General features: G+C 41.9%; 1 protein-coding gene and 1 long non-coding RNA gene across 15 annotated transcripts in view; both read right to left on the bottom strand.

Moving 5' to 3' along the window:
• The window catches only part of LOC122777537 (membrane-associated guanylate kinase, WW and PDZ domain-containing protein 1-like), a 115,329-nt gene that overhangs the window by 72,503 nt on the left and 21,224 nt on the right, over positions 1-21,602 (bottom strand). For 11 of the 13 annotated variants that reach the window (XM_044038839.1, XM_044038836.1, XM_044038838.1 and 8 more), the window contains exon 2: positions 11,843-11,959. In XM_044038839.1, the coding sequence (XP_043894774.1) occupies positions 11,843-11,959 (117 nt within the window). Of the gene's footprint in view, positions 1-2,379; positions 2,688-6,600; positions 6,798-11,842; positions 11,960-21,602 lie in introns of those variants that run through there. The other 2 variants (XM_044038850.1, XM_044038849.1) reach the window with 2 other exon arrangements.
• LOC122777538 lies at positions 18,671-21,502 on the bottom strand. Of its 2 annotated transcripts, XR_006361332.1 has the most exons (3): positions 21,438-21,500; positions 21,241-21,354; positions 18,671-18,847 (listed from the first exon to the last, which is right to left on the bottom strand). It is a non-coding gene; the product is annotated as an uncharacterized LOC122777538 (long non-coding RNA). The 2 variants fall into 2 exon arrangements; XR_006361331.1 differs by having other exon boundaries at positions 21,241-21,502.

Raw genomic sequence — 21,602 nt, 5'->3', positions numbered from 1 at the left:
AAGGCCGTGTTCAAGGTTCAGTGGGGGAAGGTTTCAGATGCTAACAGGACTAATGGCGGATATTTGGTTCATCAGTGTCAACGCCATCTTCACAATCATGGCTGCAAATCGAATACTGCTGAGACGATCATACTGGACCTGTTTCTTTATCTTCTAATCTGACCTGCAGACCAAGGTGAGAATGATGTCCTGACCGCTGTGGTTGTCTTCAATCAGTACTTCCATCCCCCATTAAGAGGATTGCTGGCCTATAATGATTTATGAAGAGGAACGGCAGAAGCGATGTAGTGGAGGCCCTCAGATTAATGATTAAGCAAATAGCGATCCTCATCCAATCAGAGGCTGAGGTGCTGCTAAGAGCACGCCGTGCTGTTGTGGGTTCACTTAACTACCCAGGGGGTGAAAGAAGCTTCGACAAATGAACTTAAATGTCTCCTCCCCACACACATATTCAAACTAACTACTAACTGCTACTACTGTCTGTGTCCAGAATACATTATACTCTGATAAACATCTAATTACAATTCATCTGACAGATATTTGATGTTTGAAGTGTTAGTTGTGATGGAGCATTACAGCATGACACGATAAATGAAACTATGACTACTGTATATTCTAATGCAAGGTTCAAGTGTCTTTTGTAATTTGCCGGTTGTGACTTTGATTTGAAAGCGATGCATTGCTCAGCCCAAGTAAACATATTCTAATTATTATATCCAAGAAATTCTGATTCAACAATCCAAAGTCTTTTTGTGTCTTATTTTATGTTTAGATGACGTTAAACATTTAAGACATTTGGCTTATTTTATGAGGAACTCAATTGGCACAGAAGAAACTCATGATTGTCATGTTCTGCTTAAATCCTCTTTAGAAAACTGTTGTCTGGTCAATAATCTGATCTGGTTATTCTATATTTTCCATGTTAATGACTCATCTCACATCTATTCATCTATTTCTGCTCACATAAGGCACAAAGCTGTCAAATCTCGTTTACGTAGCCTGGGTGAACCCAGCTGAATCTGCCAGTGGTTTAAAGTCACTCTGTGGACATGTCTGACCACAGAGGCTTAACGCGACATCTAGCAGCTTTTGTATCGCTCCGATCTGGCGACCACCGACGAGCAGCTGTGTTTCAGTTTGGGCTGTTGCTTCCATTCTCAGCAACTTGCTCCACAGAGCTGAGCTTCTCCCAAAGCAGAGGTCATGAGACGCCATTACTAGCTAGCCATCGCTCCTAGAAAACTACAACAAGCACATTTTCCCTCGCTCTGCATACGTCATCCGGATCATTGGTCTGATTGGTTGCAGGTCTATCCAATTTGCGTACCGTGTCCGTTTGGCCACGCCCCATGCCATGCATGTGGGAGGTGACTACACCTTTTCCAGTCTGGTGTTAACCAGGCTACCGTCTACTGTGAACTTGTACTAAATCGTCTTTATACAGATATCACCCGTGGCATTATCAACCAACATTTCAACCCTTTCAAGAAAGAGCGTGACTTTTAACACCACAAGACTATTTTCTTGATGTGATTGTTTGGATGATGGAGCTTCCCTTTAAAGAACATAGAGAAACACACACACACACACAGAAAGAGAGAGAGAGACCTGACACACAATACTGCTGCTGCCCAACACAACAGGCCATTCTTTCAGCTCGCGCCACAACACTCCTCACAGCTGAGTCCCAGCCACTATTCTCCTGCTGTTCCCCATGCTCCCTCCCCATCTCTCCCCTTTCAATATATGGGGGAGAAGAATGATGACGGGGAGGGGGGCCTGAACATGAATAGTGGGCAAGCACAAACAATCTGAAGCGTCTGCAGCTGGAAATCTTGTAAAATTACACAAAAGAATGCAGGGTTTTGCTTCTCTTTCACCAACGAGGAAGCTCACCGCTTACTGAAGAAAGCCAGGTGAAGATAAGGTATTCATTTTTAAGAATGTAGCTTTTGAGAAAAGAGGAAGGGTGATTTAAAGAGGTTAAAAATCAAAGATGAGAGAGAAGCTGTGGCTGCATTAGCCAGTGGCGGTAATAATACTGTAATGTCCTCCAACAGCAGGAGCGTGTGTCAACACATTAGTGTTTGAATTCAGCCCCAAACCAAACATCATCTCAGACAGGCAAACACACATATGTGTGCACACAAACACGGCTCTATCGTCATCATCATCATCATCACACATGGTACAACACATCCCAGCTCATCAATATCCCACGGCAGATCTGCACAAACGCTGACTTACACACACACACACACAAATGCACCTGCCTTTGTATCTCAATCCGCCGTATGTTCCCAATCCCACATCTCTCCACATCTAATATCGCAATCTGATGATCACTCCCAGGAGACACTGCAAATGTCACAGACGTACCTCTACAATGACACCGCTGCCACGGCCGCCGCTTTCCTCGCTGTGCTTTATTCCACAGAAATAGTCACAGGGATGAGTCCGGGCAGACTGAATCCTGCTCTCCCTATTCCATCCAAACCATCCATGGATCATCCAGTTGTCTGTGAGCGAGTGAGTGACTGCTACACCTCCCAGCTTGTGAGCTCGCTCAGGCAGGCGGCTCATACGCAGCTGCCGTTTTTCTTCAAAGCTCCACAGGCAGAGCAAATTAGAGGTCCAGCCCAGCTTAGAGGCTAAGCCAATGTGAGCTATTCACTCTCCGGTTCCTGTCTGAGACCAATGGCTGCAGCCCCACAGCCCCCGCATATACTCCCGCCCACTGCCTATACCTCCCACCCTCTATCCCTCACTCTCTCCTTCTCTTTTCTTCCCTTTCCCTTCTCCTACTATCTTAGCCATAAATATAGACTCTCGACATTTCCTAACACATGGTGCTTCCTGATAAACACTGAGCTTCATATGCAGGTCTCCTGACTGAGAAAACCTCTTCAAGGGTTAATTATGGGTACCATGGGGCAGCAGGACAAGAAGGGAAGCAGGTATTTGTTTGGGAGCTATAATATTGTACAATATGAAAAGGTAAAATAAGGTATAAATAATAAAGTTGGACACATTGGTGTGTAGTGTTTTGTTGTTGAATTAGTGCTGAATTGGCTACAGGGTGGACAGTTTTCTATGTGCTGGCTGGACCAGATCATTAGGACCTTGGGAGATTAAGGTCTCCCTTTGCAGACCAAAGGAGAGCTTGTACCTGGCAGAGCAGGCCTGGACCTGTATGGGCATGAACTGTTGCCCAGGCAACCTGACCACAAAACCCAGGAGCTGCCCTGCGGGAAGAGGACTGCAGCTTTCTGTGTGAGTTCACATGGTCAGATCTGAGCCAAGAGCCCTCGTTGAACTCACAAAAAGTTCTGTTTGTCAGTGGAAATGCATGTCCTTGCAGAAAAGTTAAGTTTTGGTCAATTCTAAAAACATGGTATCATGACTTAGTGGACTTAAGGACTTTGCCCATTGTCACAGATATGAAAATGGGCAAAAAGTTGCTCTCTTTAAAAAAAAATCTTCTTTCAAAGTCTACAATATCTTAAGAATGTGTTTGGTGGAACTGCACACGCCATACATGGAATGAGATTGGACTGTCATGGAAATTCCTTATAGTATGAATCAAGTTGTGATCATGTGTCTTTGTAGATATGTAGATAAGAAAGACACAAAGTATGGAGATGCATTTAGGGATAAATGTCAAAATATTGACGAAATACTCATCTATCCTGAAAAGAACAACTTCCCTGACTGCATTAAAGCTCTACATCTGTAAAGTAGAACACTGAACATTCCACTGTGCCATTCAAAAATGGGAATAAACACTAAATCAAGTATAAAATAAGAAGATTGTGAGTATCTAGTCACTGAAAGCAAAGTTTGAGATGCTTCAGCTTTCCTTGAAGCTGGAGCATCACGCTCACTGCTCGGAGGCATCTAGGCCAACACACACACTCCAGAATATGTATGCTAGCAGAGCCAAGTCCAAGTAATCACAAGACACTCACACACAGATCAGCCTTCAAGAGACTCCATTATCATAACAGAGAATCTTTGTTCAGCCAGTGAATTAGCGCAGTTCATTCCCCTGACCTCAAAGACAGGGTTATCATCAGCGTCGTACTCCAATGACGACGACAAAAACAGACACACAAACAACAGCAAAAATGTCTGAAATATGACGGACAACCTGAACAAAACTCACAGTGATGCTCTGTTTCGTACGGTGAAACATGGCTGCTGTCACACTCATAAGCTGAACTACATAAGGCGGTTACGCAGTCTTGGGACATGAGCGTGGGTCATTAATCAGCAGCTGATGACTTTAAATTGACATGAGAATCTCTCTCTTGCCAACAGTCTTCACAACATTACGTCACATGATCAAAGGCCAGTCTTACACAAGCTTGAGCATGACACATAAATAAGTCGTTTGAACAAGGATGCTATCATGAGCTTCACTTTTACACCCCAGTGGCTGCTCGTCGGGATTTATTAAAGGGATAGTTCACGTACAACTGTGGTTGCATGAGGTTTTGACCGCTAATGGCACCACACATTTAAACAACTTAACAAAGGTTGAGTAAAGTCCACACCTACTTAAATCTGTGACTTACTAAGATTGTGTTTGCTGCTTTCTCTTGTAATTAGACAATTTCCCGCACCAAACTCCATCGACAAAGTAAGAGATTTTACATAATGTTTCACAGGAGTTGTTAATCCACTACTGCCTCCATCCTTAAATTCAAATATGTTATCTTGTGAAATCCTCCGTTTGGGTTTAAAGGAGTAACAAAAATGTACCAAATGTGGCAGCAGTAGACCAGCAGTTCCACTGAACACTGATTTTCTTTATGGGAATTGGTGGAGGAGAGTGAGTGGTTGACAAAACTCAGTTTTGGTCTTGGTACAGTTCATATGTGTTTGTGTTTTTATAGTACCAAAATAAGCAGACAAACGTGTGACAAGAGTAAAATGGTATGGTACGGTCTGGGTGGGGCTAGACTGGCTCCACCCACAACATTCAGCTCATTGGGCGACCGGTGTTTCTTCAACACCTGCAGTCTCTCTTTTTTTTTTTACAATGCTTGACGTCTTGTTGAGACAAATTGAGCGGGAAACAAAGAGCAGCCGGACGACCTCCGTTGTTGTCTGCTATGTCGCGCTCTATGTCGTCATTTGTTGTCGTTGCACAGGTACGACTTCCAGGGCTTGACCCAGGGCTTTAGCGAACCATACCATAATGGAGACATGGCGTAATGATTTGATATAATGGCGATTATGTTCTTAGGATATCACAGACATAGATTTTGAAAATAGAAAATTGAGGTTAATGCAATACATAGGCTTGTACAGTCTGTTCTGAAGTGCAGGTGCAGACACAGAGGTTGTGTTGATGCAACGGTTTATTCCGAATCATGTACCGTAAGACGCCTTTGGCAGGGGCCTGGAGGAGATTGTCAATAACAAAGACAACGTCAGAGACCACAGAGCCTCCAGTGCCAGAGTCCACCCACAGTGCCAGTCACAGTGACGATGAAGCAGGAAGGAAGATGTGCTCCTCTTTCAGAGCCTGTACGCGGACTGTGCTGCATTTTAATGAGAGCAGATGATGTTACCGTTTGTTTATCTACAAAATGTGCTAAATATGGCCATTAGTACGACACCACATACATGTAACACAACACACTGCACCTGTCTTTACGCACCATTACTATTCAACAACACATATTTGCCCTGCTTCCTCCCGTCGCCTCTCCATCCCTCTGCCGTTTCCAGGGACACGGCTCGTGTGTTAACACAGTAGATATCTGGTCACATTAACAAAATATGAACCTTGCATATGTGAAAGGCAGGCAGGCACACAGAAGCTGGGGGCCCACTCATCCGTTACGAGAATGAATGGCCATCATTAGCATGAGGCTCCCCAGCAGCACCCTGCAATGCAGCGACACACACACACACACACACACACAATGGCGAGTGCCATGCTTCCCCCTGCCACCCCCCCACCGGGGAGCCCTTTTGTTTGAGCAGCATCTGGACCTGACCTCCATGCATTCGAGGCTTGTGACCCCCCCACCCCACAAACCACCCCCACAATGATCTCCACACCGCCCTCCACTATCCTAACCTCCCCATAAAAACCTTCTCTGCCTCCACAGCAACCCCTCTCTCCTCCCTCCTCATCATCATCTTCCTCCACCTTTCCTCTGTCCTCTTCACACACAGATAACCCCCCCCCCCCCCCCACCTCTCTCCTCCCCCAACACCCCTTCGAGCTGAGGAGAGCAGCCATCTCTTGCTTCTTGAAAAGAAGCTCTGTGTACGAGCGGGCCTTACACAAAGCCTGCAGGGTGAATTAGAAAACCAAAGAGGGGAAAAAGCACCACGGCTACTGGCCATCTGTCCCTCTGGGTTGGACGTGCCTGCTCCTGAGTGTGCCTGCCCCTCTATTTCCTTCACATAATTCCCACCCCTACCCCCACCATCCCTGATTCCCTTAGCCTATATACACAGCATCAACCATACACACACACACACACATACCCTCTCTGCCATGCATACATCACAAGGTTTGGATGGTGGATGGCGTTGACAGAGGGGGGAAGGAGGAGAAAATAAGGAGCTGCCACTTGCCTGGATGCAGAGCGAGCGCGGAGCCAGCAAATCAAGCCGTAATCCCTGTCTTTGTGTGAGCAGCAAACAGAGAAATTTGTCTCCAACAATGATTTTCCCCGAGATCGGCAGTGGAGTGGAAAACAAGGAAGCAAGGGAGTGAAGGACAGCGAGGAGGGGAGGGGAGGGGGTGTGTGTGTGTGTGTGAGCGAGAGAGAGAGGAAGAGATGGAGGCTGAGAGCAGCAGAGGCAGGGAGACAGTGGGAGCAGCTAGAGTGTGACAGTGAGAGACAGGAAGGCAGCAGCCGCCGCCGAGCCACAGGGACACTGACACTCGGTGGAGGATTTAAAGTGAAGAGAGAATGATAGAGAAACAGAGAGAGAAGGAGGGAGGGAGTGAGGGAGGGGGAGATCAGGTGAGGGGAGGGGGGAGGATTGGTGGGTTCTGTTCTGTGGCTCAAACGCTGGGATAACACAGAGATAACCCTTCATCCACCGCGCGGCAGCTGTAGACGTGAGAGGGGAAAACGAATCCCGCGAGAGAGCGACTTCTCTATCAATTGTGACATTTGCCGTGCATGATAACAATGACCATCTGTGGCAGCAGGGCCTACGAGGGAGAGGGAGAGAGAGAGAGAGAGAGAGGAGGAGGGTGGGTGGCCAGGAGGAGGAGGAGGAAGGGGGGGTGCTCTCCCAATAAACACACATTCACACACATGGCCCAAAAGAGAGAGACACACAGACAGAAAAAAAAATGCACCCACCTCGGCCAGTGGTGGAGGGAAGGACACCTGTTCGAGTCAAACACAGGGTAGAGAGCAGCACATGTGCTCAGGAGAGGGGGAGGAGACGCACAGACAAAGGAAACAGAGGGCTGAGAAGTGTGGCTTTTATTTGACTGCCTTTGTCATTCCGCCTTGTCATGCCAAGACAATATTTGCATGTGTGTGTGTGTGAGAGGGAGCGAGACAATAAACAGGAGGTGGCAGTGATAGTAGGTCACCAACACACGGACAGGAAGAAAGAAACAGAGAGAGAGAGAGAGAGGAGGGGTGGCTAGTATAAACATTTCTGCTTTGTCTTGAAACCCACATGGACTCACAAAAAAGTCATTACAACACAGCCTACATTTACATTTTGCACAATCTCTTTAAAAAGATACCATTAAAGGCCAAGTATGTAAGTAAATTAGCAGTATTTTAGTAGCTAAAAGTAATAGTTGAGTAAAAGTACAACTATCTTACCAGAAAATGATGATAGAAGTCACCTTTTATAACATTACTTGAGTAAAAGTCTTAAAGTAAATGACATTTACTGTATGTAATGTACTTAAGTTTTAGAAGTAAAAGTATTTTTTTTAAAAAAGAGAAAAAAGTAAGGAGTTAGAATTGAGGAACGGTAGCTCAGTGGTAGAGCAAGTTGTTGCTCAACTGGAAGGTTGCATGTTCAATTCCCGGCTTTGCTCCTCTACACTCAAGTCCACGTTTGAACGTGTATGAAAGACGTGTGCATGCAGAGCATGAATGAATGTGTGAGTGAATGGCAAAGCAGCTTTGAGAGGTCATTAAAAGTTTACAGACCATTTACCAACTCTCCTCCTTCTGATTTTATTTGATAGTAACGAGTAGCCTCACGAAGAGAGTTAAGGGAAATGTACACAATTAATGTAGGAAATATAGCAGAGTTAAAGTAAAAGTTGATAGAAATAGAAATAACAAAGTAAAGTACAGACACGTGAATGTTATGTTTAAGTACAGTAACAAAGTATATGCTTCTTTAAAACACTGATACATGTGACATCTAATGGTGACACTATTCTAAGCAAATTTAGGGAACTTTAGGAAGTACTGAACTAATCTTTTTCATGAACTGATTCTAATGATTCTGTACACTGAAAGGAACTGATTTGCTCGTCACTAGTTTGTGGTGTGTTTATGTCACGGCGGTTTCGTGCAGCCGTGCTATGACGACCCCGCACACAAGGTACAAGTTCAAACTGCTATGCAACCAGGTTTTGTAAGTAGTAGAATTCACTTCTAAAACTGATGCTTCTTTGTGGTTTCAGTCAAACTCCAACCTGTTTTCCATCATCTTGCCTCCGTCTGTCTGTCTTGACATAAAACCCTCCTGTGTGAAGTGCAGGAATGACACGATCTAAACACCACTACACTGAAAAACACACTACAGTTTAGAGTTATTGTACATTTCTACAAACAAACACAATGGACCTTTAAGCCTCAGGGTGAATTTGCTGATGCTGAATGTTTTATTTTTGTCAGGAACTAAACATAGAATTGTTCTAAGTGCATTAGCTGTGTATTCAATCCCTGATGTACAGTATGTGTTAGTCTTCTGTGTCCTACAAAACAAGCATCACACAACATCTATGACTAGGTTTCCTTGAAAATGCTTCACAAAAGTTTTGTTTCTTAAAAGAAAATGAGCATTTACTGTATATGTGTGACACTGATGACATTAATAAAGAGAGCCAGTCACTGTGTTGCCTCCATCTGCTGTTACTGTAATATTTACTGCCAATAAGTTGAGGAATGTTATGGTTTCCTCCTCTTGTCCACCATTTTCACCATGATTTCTTGATATCATCCCTCATTTATTGAATCTCTTGCCACTTACATTACTTTTTTGTGATATTTCCATCTTTTGAGGAACATATCATTTTCATATTTATTCAAAATCAATGACTTAAGGCCCTGTTGTGCTGTCCACGTGCACCCAACACGCTCTTTGCACGCAGTTCCAAAATCTATGTGCTTTTCGTGTTGATAATGCAAACCGCGTCATGTGCACGATGAGATTTGGACCCAAGATACCAAGGCCTTTATGCTCCACTTTAGCATTGACTTGCTCCAGTGTTTCAAGTGGTCTATTCTACATTTTAAGCCCTCACTTTGAATAGTTAGGAAACACTCAACTGATGTTGAGCTTCAAATTTCAGGGCTTCAGTCGACCAAGAATTTCTTTGGTTGATTACAGCCCTAGTGACTAGTCACCAAAGTCACCACAGTTTCATGCAGCCGTGCAGTGATGACTCCGCCCACATTGAGTAGGTACTTTTTTTGTTTTTTTTGGAAAACCGTGCCATGCCGAGGCAAGGCGAGCCGGGACCACATTGGAAAAGGGCCATTATAAACCATCTCTTGTTTTGCTTTATTACAGTACAGCACTTCTGGTCAACTGTGTTGTTTTAAGTGTGTTTGGATTGGATTCTAATTTCTCATGCATGGCCCCAACAACCCCGTTACTATTACTACTAAAATGAATAGTAAGAAAAAGTGGTAACCCCTTTAATCATAGCCTAAGTGTTAATATCTTAGTATATTGTAATTTTCTTTTTTGGTAATGCATGTTTATTACTTATTATCTTTATCTTTACTTTCTTGTTGCTGTAACAATGCAAATTTCCTCACTGTGGGACAAATAAAGGACTATCTTATCTTATCTTATCTTATTGTAACTTCCCCTCTGTAATACCATCACTGGGAAAAACATATTTAGCATTTCTACTTTGTTCAACTTTAATGTCATCACAGTCAATCCGCTGCACACGGAGCGCTCCCTTATCATCCTGTGATCTCTGCGAGAGCCTGCCATGTTCGTCACATAATCAGGCAGAGGCAGGAATCTATTTTCAATATATCAGAACATCATAATCCCGGGCAGGGCACCGGGGGAGGCTCAGTGAGGCGGATTTACGGGTCACATGGCTGCGCACAAGAGGAGCACAGACAGCCAGGGACTACGGCAGAGAGAGAGAGAGAGAGAGAGAGACAGAGAGAGAGAGAGAGAGCAAAGAACAAGAGGGGAAAAGAAAATATATTCAAAGTGAAAGCTGCAAGCTGCCATGACTCGGCCCTTACACTCCCTGCTCAAAGGCAAATGAAAGCTGTTAGGAAAAAGTTGAAATTTAGAAAACAAATGATACAAAAAAAAAATCAGATTTCTGAATTTTGGCATTCTGGGTTGTTCAAGCCCCAAATGATGTGATTATTTAAGAAAAAGGAGAAAGAGTGAAAATCAAAAGTGCCGCCATTTTTGTAGGTGTGCTTCACCCCAAATATACATGTTTCCTAAAAGTCACAGCACAAAAAAACACACAAACGAATGATGACGTGAGCTCTACGATGGCTGATTGAATCATTTTTATGCATTTGTATGCATTCAAACAACTCCTTGAGGACTCCAGCAAAGTGGCTTCTTTTCTATTCAAATGGAAAACATGAACACGAGTGTACAGTAGTGAAATGAACTGAGTTTAGAGCCGTACTGTGTCATCCAGCCACAGATCACGGAGCGGTTTGTGACGTAACGCGTCCAGCTGTTGAGTCTGACGTGGCGCGCAGCGTTTGGCCCGAGCCACGCTTTTTTGGATATTTCACAGCCGTGTGAGACAGCTGCAGAAACAGCGCTGCGGCGCGGTCAAGACACGAGCGGCTTTAATGGGCAGTAAACACAACAGGCACTGGAGAGCGAGTGCTTGTTAAACATGCGTGCTTGTTTGTTTCTCCTTATTTGTCGGGATAATAAATAACGAAAGGATAATGAAGTGGAACAGAATAATTTATGAGTGAGTGAAAGGGAAGGACCAGAGTCATAAGAGATGAAACAAAGGAGGGGGGAAAGAAAAAAAAAGGCCAAATGGAAGCGGGTCATGGTGGTGAAGATAAGGACGTGGAGGGCAAATACAGCACTTTTACCAGATTTTCAGCAATTTAATTGACGAATTATCGCAATGACCAAGCACCCAATCAGAGCAGGGTGGCTAATATTATCTACACAATATTCGTGACAACATTTCTTCTTTATTCCCAAAATAATACGTCACAATCTAAAGTTCATAATAAAAGGCATATTTAAGACGCAAGAAGAATCTAGGAATCACAAAAATTAACTAGAAATAACTCACTTTCCCTTGATATTAATTAGTGCCACATAAAATTGTTGGTGTTAAACCTTTTCAGCTAATTAGAAGTATCTGCACCAGACGTATATGATAAGTGCTGATCCACAGCGTTGAGTTTAGACGCGTGGCTGTGAGGTGCATTCAGTGACCCTCAGAAATGTCAGTATGGCTGCAAGCACACATTGTTGAAACCGATGCTTGCTGCTGCTGCTGCTGCTGCCATTGGCCAGTCATTAGGCCATTGGAGAAGTATGGAAATACACTTCTTTGTGCTAACCACTATGCCAACCGTGTGGCACTTAAACATACATATAACACATAAATCAGTTGGCCTGTACTCACAAGGCACAGCATGGCGATACAGGTTGGCTCGGATGGTCTTCTGCAGCTCATGGTCAGGTGAAGACTTTTGAAACCTCAGGCTCAGGTAGTGCTTCAGGTCCTTGTTGAGCTTTTGACCTGGAAAGAGCAGAAGAGACAGAGAGAGCTGATGTAAACCAACGTCGACAGGGAACACATTGCTCGTGTCTTTGCGGCTTAAGTCCATGTTGACCAAAAGTAAGGTCACAGGAAGGGCAACAATATTTCCATAGACAGTCCAGCCAGAGGGTAGGTTGTGCTTTGTGATGTGGAAGTTTACAAAGCGAACGAAGAACAACATCGTTTCTGCGATACCAAAGAGCCAACGTAGGACATGGGTGTGCAAGGGAGAGGAAGGAGTGAGCACAGGAGTCTTCCATTTGTTAATATCTGCAGTCACACAATTAAATGTCACCAACTCTGGACACAGGACCTTAAAGAAGACATCAGACATCTAGTAAGACAATCAAGCATACTGGCATTGTTCTAACTATGTTACTGTCATTTTCCCCACCATGAGCTGCCTTTAGACGTGCACTTAACTGCAGAGATTTCTTGAAGATTGAGCTGAGGGGCAGTACATTCTTCTGCCAGCTCTCGACTATAATCTCAGGTTAATGTTGTAGAACGTAGCGGGAGAAACTCTGGGTTAATATGCTGTGAGGAACTGGATGAGTGACCAGCCTCACCCACTCACATGGAGATTCTCCTGCTGAACACCTCCCATCCAGATAATGTCCCACTGAGTTTGTCAAATGTAATGGAAAAACCTCATTGGGAGAACGTGATCTGGGAAATCTCCAGAAATGACCAGGAGTTCATGTCCAAACAAATGGCTGTAGCAAGAAATGTTGGAGGGAGGGAGGGAGGGAGTGTTATTTAACTGCCTTGATGTGACAGCAGCTGTGAGTGGAGCTTGGCTCTTAGCTGATAAAAGTCACACAAGGCTTCATGTGTTACATATGTTACAGCCTGGAAAAGGGATGTATACATATGACCACTCAGACGCTGCTTCTTCTCCGGCAGCTTCGCTGAGAATCAGTTGTATTTTTTATGAATGAAGTACAAAAAATACTTAAATATGAATATTACAACAATACAGCAATTATCCTTCCAGACGACAGGTGGACATTCACAAAAACAGTTCCTTAAATAAAAAACAAAACATTATCTAAACAGTAATTTATCTCTTTAGTCTATCTCAATAACGAGCTTCCAAAACAATCAACACAAAACACATCAATTCTTAACACACACACACACACATGCCCATCTGAAACTCTTAAGCTATATGTGCATCAGCAGTTAGTGTTAGTAAACATGCACGCATCACGTGAACCTCTCATCTTTGGCCACTAGATGTCACTTTAGACTGGCAAATTGAACTAAAACATAAACATGAATGTACAGCTTCCAAAACATTCAAAACACAACTAGAATTCAAAACAAAGTTATTTTCTAGTGCTTAAACACATAAACATTCATTGTCATACCTGGAAAAGAGATATATATACATAAGACCACTCAGACGACGCTTCTTCTTCGGCAGCTTCACCGAGAATGAGGTATCGTGCGGAGTGCTCCCCCTTCCGGCTTTAGCAGGCATAAGTAATCAATTACAGATCATTTATCCTGAGGCTAAACTAACAGATCTGACATCTTTGAAAGCCATATCAAAGTGATCTCACACAGTATTAACCATGTTAAACATTTTAAAACCCCTTTGACACCTCTTTTAAAGGACAAACATTTGAAACAATTCCCACACGTTTTTAACAGGTCTTTTTACCCTCATGTTTATGAATTTTACATATTTACTCATCGTTGTGAATTTTACATATCAATGAACTAACTCTTGATTTAGGATCTATGATCTTTTATGACCTCTGACAAAAATAATCCATCTATCACAATAATATTATAAATAAAACATTATGGTATGCACAAATTAGCTCTAGTCAAAGTGGGTCTCCATATGAAAAGTTTTAGGAAACACGTGCCAGAGAAGTTCTGTTTTGGACAACATTAACTCCATATATGTACAAATTTGAATTTCTAAATTTGCCACAGTGCCACGCGACAGACTGGCCGTGTGGCACTGACATCCCTGGAGCCACGCTGCGAGCGTCGCTAAAAATTCAGCGCCATCTGACTCAATCACAAACTAGAGAGGAAGTAAACCACAATCTACTGAATTTATTTCAAACGTGCAAAGAAATGATTAAAAAAAGATGTCGACTGTAGAGTTTGAGGCAGGTTTGGATAACTCATTAAAAGAGACTCTAATTGGGTAGAATCTTCAAGCTTCCTAAGCATCCAGCCAATCGGATGTCGCGATGCTGCTGGCTCAGTGTGAACAGAGCCCAGGCACTCACAATAGGGCCAGATGGTCAGAGCTCGCTCTCACGCCAGGGTCTCATTTAGGACCATTTAATGATCTCCAAATATATCATCCATGTCTGGGGGAGCTGGCAGCCACCTCTTAGGGGAGGTACCATGGCCTCCTGTCAGCGCCTCTGAGCAGCAGCAGAGGAGTTTCTCCTGGCTCTCTGCTTCAGGGTGACAGGGTCAATGTGCTGCTGTGAATTATTGGGGGGTCACTCTAAAGGTGGGTCAAGCAGAAAGAGCATTTTTGCCTCTGCAATATTGTACCAAACCAGTGACATTATAGTGAAGACACAGACCACTTACATGATTTTGAATAGAAATATCGTGCAGACTCTGGGCCTCTGGAATGATTTTCAATAAATATCTAGTTGCGATTATTTTGACAGGAATTGTGATTGCGATATGATTCACGATATCAGAGGGAATGGTACTTTTTACACCAATTTTTCTTATTTTCATTCGAAAAAAAGATCAAGAGATCTAAAATTATACTTTGAGTCTTTGCGCCTCCTGTGATTTGAAAATTGCAGTATTTTCGATAAAATTTCAATTCATTGTTGCCAGGATTCTGGTTTATCTGGGGGAAACACATCTGCCAACTAGCCATGTACAAAATATCTCATTTGCAGAGTTCCCATTCTCATACTAAGCTAAGTGAAACACACTGACCACTGTCCTCAGCTTCATACTATATTTACTGCAGAGACCTGACAGTGATGTTACATTTCTGCCACACAGCAGAGGCAGGAAGTGCAACTGAGAGACAAGAATCATGGGGAATAAATGGGCGGATGAATTGGGAGCATCAGTGGAGCGTCTGGGAATCAAAACATGATCTGTCATCTGCCGTTTGGACCAAAGGTGAGGCCCTTTGGTCATCTGTTTCATATCCATCTCCCCCCATCATATGTGTATTGTTATTGTTGTTATAATAATAATAATAATGATTATTATTATTATAATAATAATAATAATAATAACAATAATCTAATATTCTTGCTATGGCTGACTATGGTGTGGTGAAATCTCACAGTAATTGTCTATTTCACTGTCTTTTTCCGTTTCTACACCCAAACACAGATGTATAGAAAAACCCACTGTGTAATTCAGTGCAAGCAAAGCACAGTCAGGTAATGGTTACCTAGCAACCAGCCAGTGCTGACGACCATCAATACAATCCCTGCTAGGAGAGCAGCAGTCAGACTGTAAAAGGAAAGCCAGAACACCACTATCTCTCTCAACCCAACCGGTTGAGGCAGACAACCAAGCCAACCTCTGCCACTAAGTGTAAATAATATTATTATTATCATTGTGTAATCTACGTCAGCTCTACATGAAATCTACCCTGGGATAACTAATAACTGTAATATCTTTTCCTTAAAGCAAACCAAAAACACAAAACACAAAACAAAAATGGGACTGGATCATTAGTGTTTCCATCCCCATGGAGCACTGTCAGGAACAACACCCTCCTGTGGGAGTCTGTACTGTAAGCAGAGGGTGGGCCGCCCGGGCACCCTGCTCCATCAATGAGAAAGTCAACAAATATTCAATATTTATGAGGATTTAAGAATCACTGTGTGTGTGTGTGTGCACTTCATAAGGCGATTACTGAGTTTCTCACTGTACGTTTGATCACGAATGCTGTTGATGAAACTCAAATGAGAAAAAAAAAGACTACAGAATTGTAACTGTAATTCTTAATCCAAACAGACAGCAAATACATGGTTCAATGTTAAGGAAAAAAAAAAAACGGGTTATTTTTTAATAATAAAAAAAATAGCATTTTCCTCTTTGGTACCTTTTGAAAGTGTTTTTTTTTACCAGCAGCATTTAAGGGGAAAAAAATAACTTTTAATATTGAACAAAAACAACAAGATGTGGCGAGAAAACACGATATATCGTCTCTGCTATGCAACCACAGCACTTTGTTTTAAACAATAAACAGTGACTTGTTTAATCACACAGTCAATTGACTGGAGATCCTTTGGTTGTGTACAATAAGAGCCCAGTTGCAATCCTATTGCATATTGTTTGTTTCCTAATGTGCACATGCAGTGTTTGTCTGCTTAAAGACAGTACTGTATATCTTCTCATATGGAAAGGACTCATTCTTATTTTACTTTACTTATAATACCACGACTCTTTGAATCATGTTATTACGTGATACATAATACTGTCTACAAGAACGTTTAACTCTATACTTTTACAGAGAGAAACCCACGGTTTCACATGCATCACTGTACAGAAATATGAGTAAAAACTAATACTTAACTATGTTAGGTTAATTGGTATCCTTAAATTCTATCAATTTGCAGTTATCCGTTGTTTTTCTTGCTGTTTTCTTGCGTTGTTTTTCTTACGTTGATGGTTAACATGTTTAAACTCAATGCAACCAAGTCCACTTGCCTACAGCTGACAACTGAAGACGACTGGGTGACTGAGGACCTTCACAGTCACCCAGTCTAGTAGCTAAATAATCACTAAAGCCACGGTACGGTTCTATTGGTAAAGCCTTGGCTTAGAACAGTACCTTTACTTGGTAGGCGGGGTGTGCTGTCAGAGGTGTAGCTGGTCTGTCTCCACCCTGGCTGTATCATTTTACTCAGGGAGGGGTACCAAAGAATGGAATAAAAAATACGTACTGCACTGTACCAAACTGAACCGTGGCTTTAGACGATGTCATTCAAGCAGCAGAGGAACAAGACTCAAAGGTAAACTGCTGATGTCACACCTCAATATTCAATAAGTGTGTCAATAAATATTGGTATCACTATTACAGTTGAAAAGTAATAGCGATAATACACATGCCTATTATTAGCAGGCGCGTGTGCATGAACGGTTTATCACCATACTTGTATGTCAGCCGTGTGACAGACTGGCGACCTGTCCAGGACGTTCCCTGCCTCTCCCCTAATGTCATCTGAAACCATTGACTGTATATGAATAATGGACACAGTCGGCGGGTCTGATAAGTGAAGACAGTGTAGGAATGTACGGAAAGCTGAAGAGGCCATCATTTATCTGGAGGTCACACTCCGGCACAGTAAGACTGGCAGAGGACGTTCTCTCATCGGCTTTTACAAAATATAGCTCTCCGCTCTGATGCTGTTGCTGCTGTATTATTGAATTGACTTTGTTAATGAACACTCACGGCCATATCCCATGATCCTTTGCACATGCTGACATCCAGTTAGCCGTACAATTTTTGTCTAGACTGGAAGACATGAACCATCAATAGACATAAGAAGACAAGGTTGTGAAGTGTCATGATACAATAAACATTGCGATACACAATTATTTTGAATAATTGACCATATCTTACACGGAATTTATTACAAAAACTACTTTATTAACCTTTAACAGCAAGGGCAAATGACGTGTTTAACCCTTCTGTTACCGATCCTCGGCGACAGGATTGGTAGCGATCCTTGCGTAATTCTCATTACCGTAACTCCCAGACTGTTTGTGATATCCAGAAAATTTAAATATGTCCAGGCTGTACCCCGCTGCCAGCTGAAATTGGCACAGCACCCCCACCCATCCGTCTTCTAAAGCGGTAGAAGACGGATGGATGGATGGGTACCGGAAAGTAGAGAAATAGAGCTTTGTGCCCATATACTTGTCATTACGGTAGAACCTCAGGACTTCCGCGGAACAACCAATCACAGACAAGAGTCACCAGGTCATCACATGTTTGTGACGTCAGCTTCTCAGTACCGTATTCCTAAACGGTTCAACATCTGCCAGATATTGAAAGTGAAAGTTATCTTGGGAAAAAGGAGCAGAAGAACTCACTCATTAAGCTTTATTTTTACTATTCTACCGCCTCAAAATCAGAATAAATCCAGGCAGCCTGATTATCTTGACGGTCGTAAGAGGGTTAAGATCTTAATATCGTGTCAACTGATTACTGCCACCACCCGCTGGCTTCATTCTGTACTGCACCTTGGGTGATGTTTTTGTCTTGAAACGACCATCACGACATTTGCTGCCCTACACTTAGTGTCTTTTACACCGGGGGATGTTACCGCACAGGTAGACGTTTCCTGGGAGCTGAGATGTTTGTGGAGGTGACTGATGATGAAAGACTACGTGACAGACATTGGTGCTTTTTTTTTTTATCCCCAGATGAGGCAGAGGGGAGATGTGTGAGGACGTAAGGCCCCTGTCCTCTTACAGATAGAGCGAGAGGGAGATGGGTTTAACCCAAATCAGAGCGGATTATACACATCTCCTCCCTGCCTACAGTCCGCCTTACATAACCTTAAATCTAGTTATGCATCCCTGTCTCCTTTTGGGGTTGGGGAAAGGGTGGTGGTGGTGTGCACCCTCACACATCTAGGGAGATGGTAAGTAACGCAGATTCAAATTCTGAGAGCACAAAATATAAGCCGTAAAAACACACAAAGCAAGTATAAGTTTGAGGTTTGTATCGTTTAATCTCACGTGGCATTTAGACGTGAATCGACAAAAAAACCCCGCCATGAAAACATGTCAGACTGACATATGGTGGTGACTGTTTAAGCACGAGCAGGATACTTCAGCTGCAGCCTATGGTTCCATGTAACAGCTGTCCTCGGCACACGTCAGTCATGCCTGTGGAGATAAACACGCCAGCTGGTTATCGTTATTATCATTTCCAAACAAGACGTGACGGGAGTTGTGACTTTGATTACAATCAAATGAATATACAATCAGACTAATCCAATCAATGTGTTGATTTGCTCTGTCGGATTCATCTTGTAGAGAATGTAACAGGTTTGAGGAGAAAAGGAAATGTCCATGTCAGTGTGTGTGTGTGTGTGTGTTCAGCTGCTGATTGGGATTCATCGCCCGCCCTCTGGCTCAACACTGCCCTCTGTGTCTCACAGCCTCACTGCCAATAAGACTGCTTCATGCCGTTACCGTGGCAACCCAGCACCAGCCAGTAAATGAGATGTGTGTAGTCGTTGTGCTCTGCTGCCCCCCAGTGGTAGAATTGCAGTATATGAATTAGAGGATTCTTTAATCTCTTGTGAGATATAAAAATGTTGGAAACTGGCGACGACAACAATCCTATTGACAGATATTGTGATTGCGATATGATCCACAATTCAAATCTCATTCATGCATTTTAACAAATAACAAATAACTACAGTGTCTTCTGATTGAAATATAGTAATATCTATATATTTAAATCAGGATAAAAACACTTCTCTTTATTTGCACTGTATGCCCTTTTAATGATTTTGAAGCAAATCATTATTATATGCTGCAATCTTATATTTCATTTCTCTCTCCTTTTCTATTTTTCTGTACTTAAATTGTTTTTATTCAATTGTTTTTATTTTTATTTCTCCAATTCTTACTGTTAATTGTTTGTTTCATGTAAAGCACATTGAGTTGCCTCTGTGTATGAAATGCGCTATATGAATAAAATATATAGGTTCGCTGCAGTGGAGACTGGATAGATGTGAGTTTTTTAATAAAGCTATGTCTCTTTTATGAGCCAAACACATCATCGGAAAAGCAACCAACAAATACACAAAGAAACAAATAAAACTACATCATGGTTTCTAAAGATTGGCATCAGCCATAGGGAAAGGTGCCAGTTTATGTAGGTTTATATAAAATCACGTAATTACAGCTGCTCTCTGAGGGAATGTTACACAGTTATTACACTGTAGTTGCAAAGGAATTACTGAGGCAACCAAAATATACATTATAAGATAAGAAGAGCACGGTAGCTCTCTTGCTTTCCCAGGATTTACTGGAGGAGCCACAAAGATGCCAAAGGTTTTCATGCAAGCATCTTTAAGGCACATAGTACATAATGTCTAAATCCATTAACTTAATATGCCAAATTCTTGTGGAATTGTTTGCTTAAATATGAAGATTTTCATTTGGAGTAAATCACACAATTCTCCAAGATTTAAGCTACCGTACATGATGTTGCTTTTCAATATATTTACAGTAATAACTTACCATGTAGCATGAAAAACAATTAATTAAAAAAAAGGCTAAATTTGAAGAAAAATGGCCAAAGGTATTTAGTTTAAATCTAAATTAAATACTCAAATCAAGAATAATTATGGTGTAGAACTTTACGTTAATGTAAATTTATCAAAAAGTTGCTAAGTTAAGACTTTTTGAGTTGAAATCAGAGTAGTTTTGACATTGTTTTGGTCTTGGTGTCATTTCTTTTGTTTCTCTGTGTGCACTGACTCCTCATTTGCTTTTAATTTTCTGTTCTTGTTTGGTTGTGATAGAATTAGTGGGTGGATATGTGGTACTTTTCCAACTATTGTCTTAAAAAAAAAACCCAATGGCCTGTTTGTTGCAGTGTATAATCCACATGAAAACGCAACTTTCCCAAAGTGCCGTTTTTCTTTCTTGTGCTTAAGAAGTTTTCCTTAAATAGGAAATTGTTTAAAACAATGTCTACATCCTCATAAAAAACCCCGCACTAAACCTTAACTCCCTAAACCCGTTTTCTAAAAATGGTATTTTAGGGCTCCCAAAGTGGATGAAAAGTCAAAAAGATACAAAGCTTTTGTGAAATCTCCTTGTGTGCGTGTGTTTCGCCACATGCTAACCTTAAAATGTGGCTCTCTGGGAGAAACAGATAATGAAACACTGTGCAAACACACTGACCTATAACATAATTGCTGTCAGTGTTTGTCTCGCGTCCTCTGACTCCTCTTTGGATGGAAAACCATTATTTATTCAGTTTGGACTTTGATTCTTGGGGGTTTTATTTGTTTTCATGGTCTTCATCTGTTCTCTTCCCTGTTTTAATTTTAGCTCTCTTCACAAAGACAAAAAATAAATAAAATAAAATTACACACTGGACTTTATATGTATATATATATATATATATATATATATATATATATATATATATGTATATATATATATATATATATATATATATATATATATATATATATACATATATATAGATATACATATACATATATATATAAGTATATAACTCATCATATGCTCACCGCTGTAAAAAGACTTCATCCACAAAACAGGGATCATTCTGGGATTCCACTGTTCTCTCTCTGTTATCACATACAGATTAAGAAGGCACCACTCCGTCTGCATCTTTCACTCTGCTGTGGAGTTACTGTACAATTACACACACACACACAGACACATGGGTTCTCCATTGCAGTTACATTTCCACTGAGTCACCTACTAAATCCTTAAATGTCCTATAATGCAGCCGCTGCAGCTCGCGAACCATGTGAAGCTGATAACACCCGGGAGCTCGACACAAACACAAAGAGGAGGCATTTCCTCCTGAGGACAAATAATATTGTATTTCCTCTGACTGACCAATTCCAAATAATGACCGCAGAGT

Source organism: Solea senegalensis, linkage group LG11 (genome assembly GCF_019176455.1).
Source record: "Solea senegalensis isolate Sse05_10M linkage group LG11, IFAPA_SoseM_1, whole genome shotgun sequence".
NCBI classification, from domain to species: Eukaryota; Metazoa; Chordata; class Actinopteri; order Pleuronectiformes; family Soleidae; genus Solea; species Solea senegalensis.
This window is presented reverse-complemented; position numbering and strand designations above follow the sequence as displayed.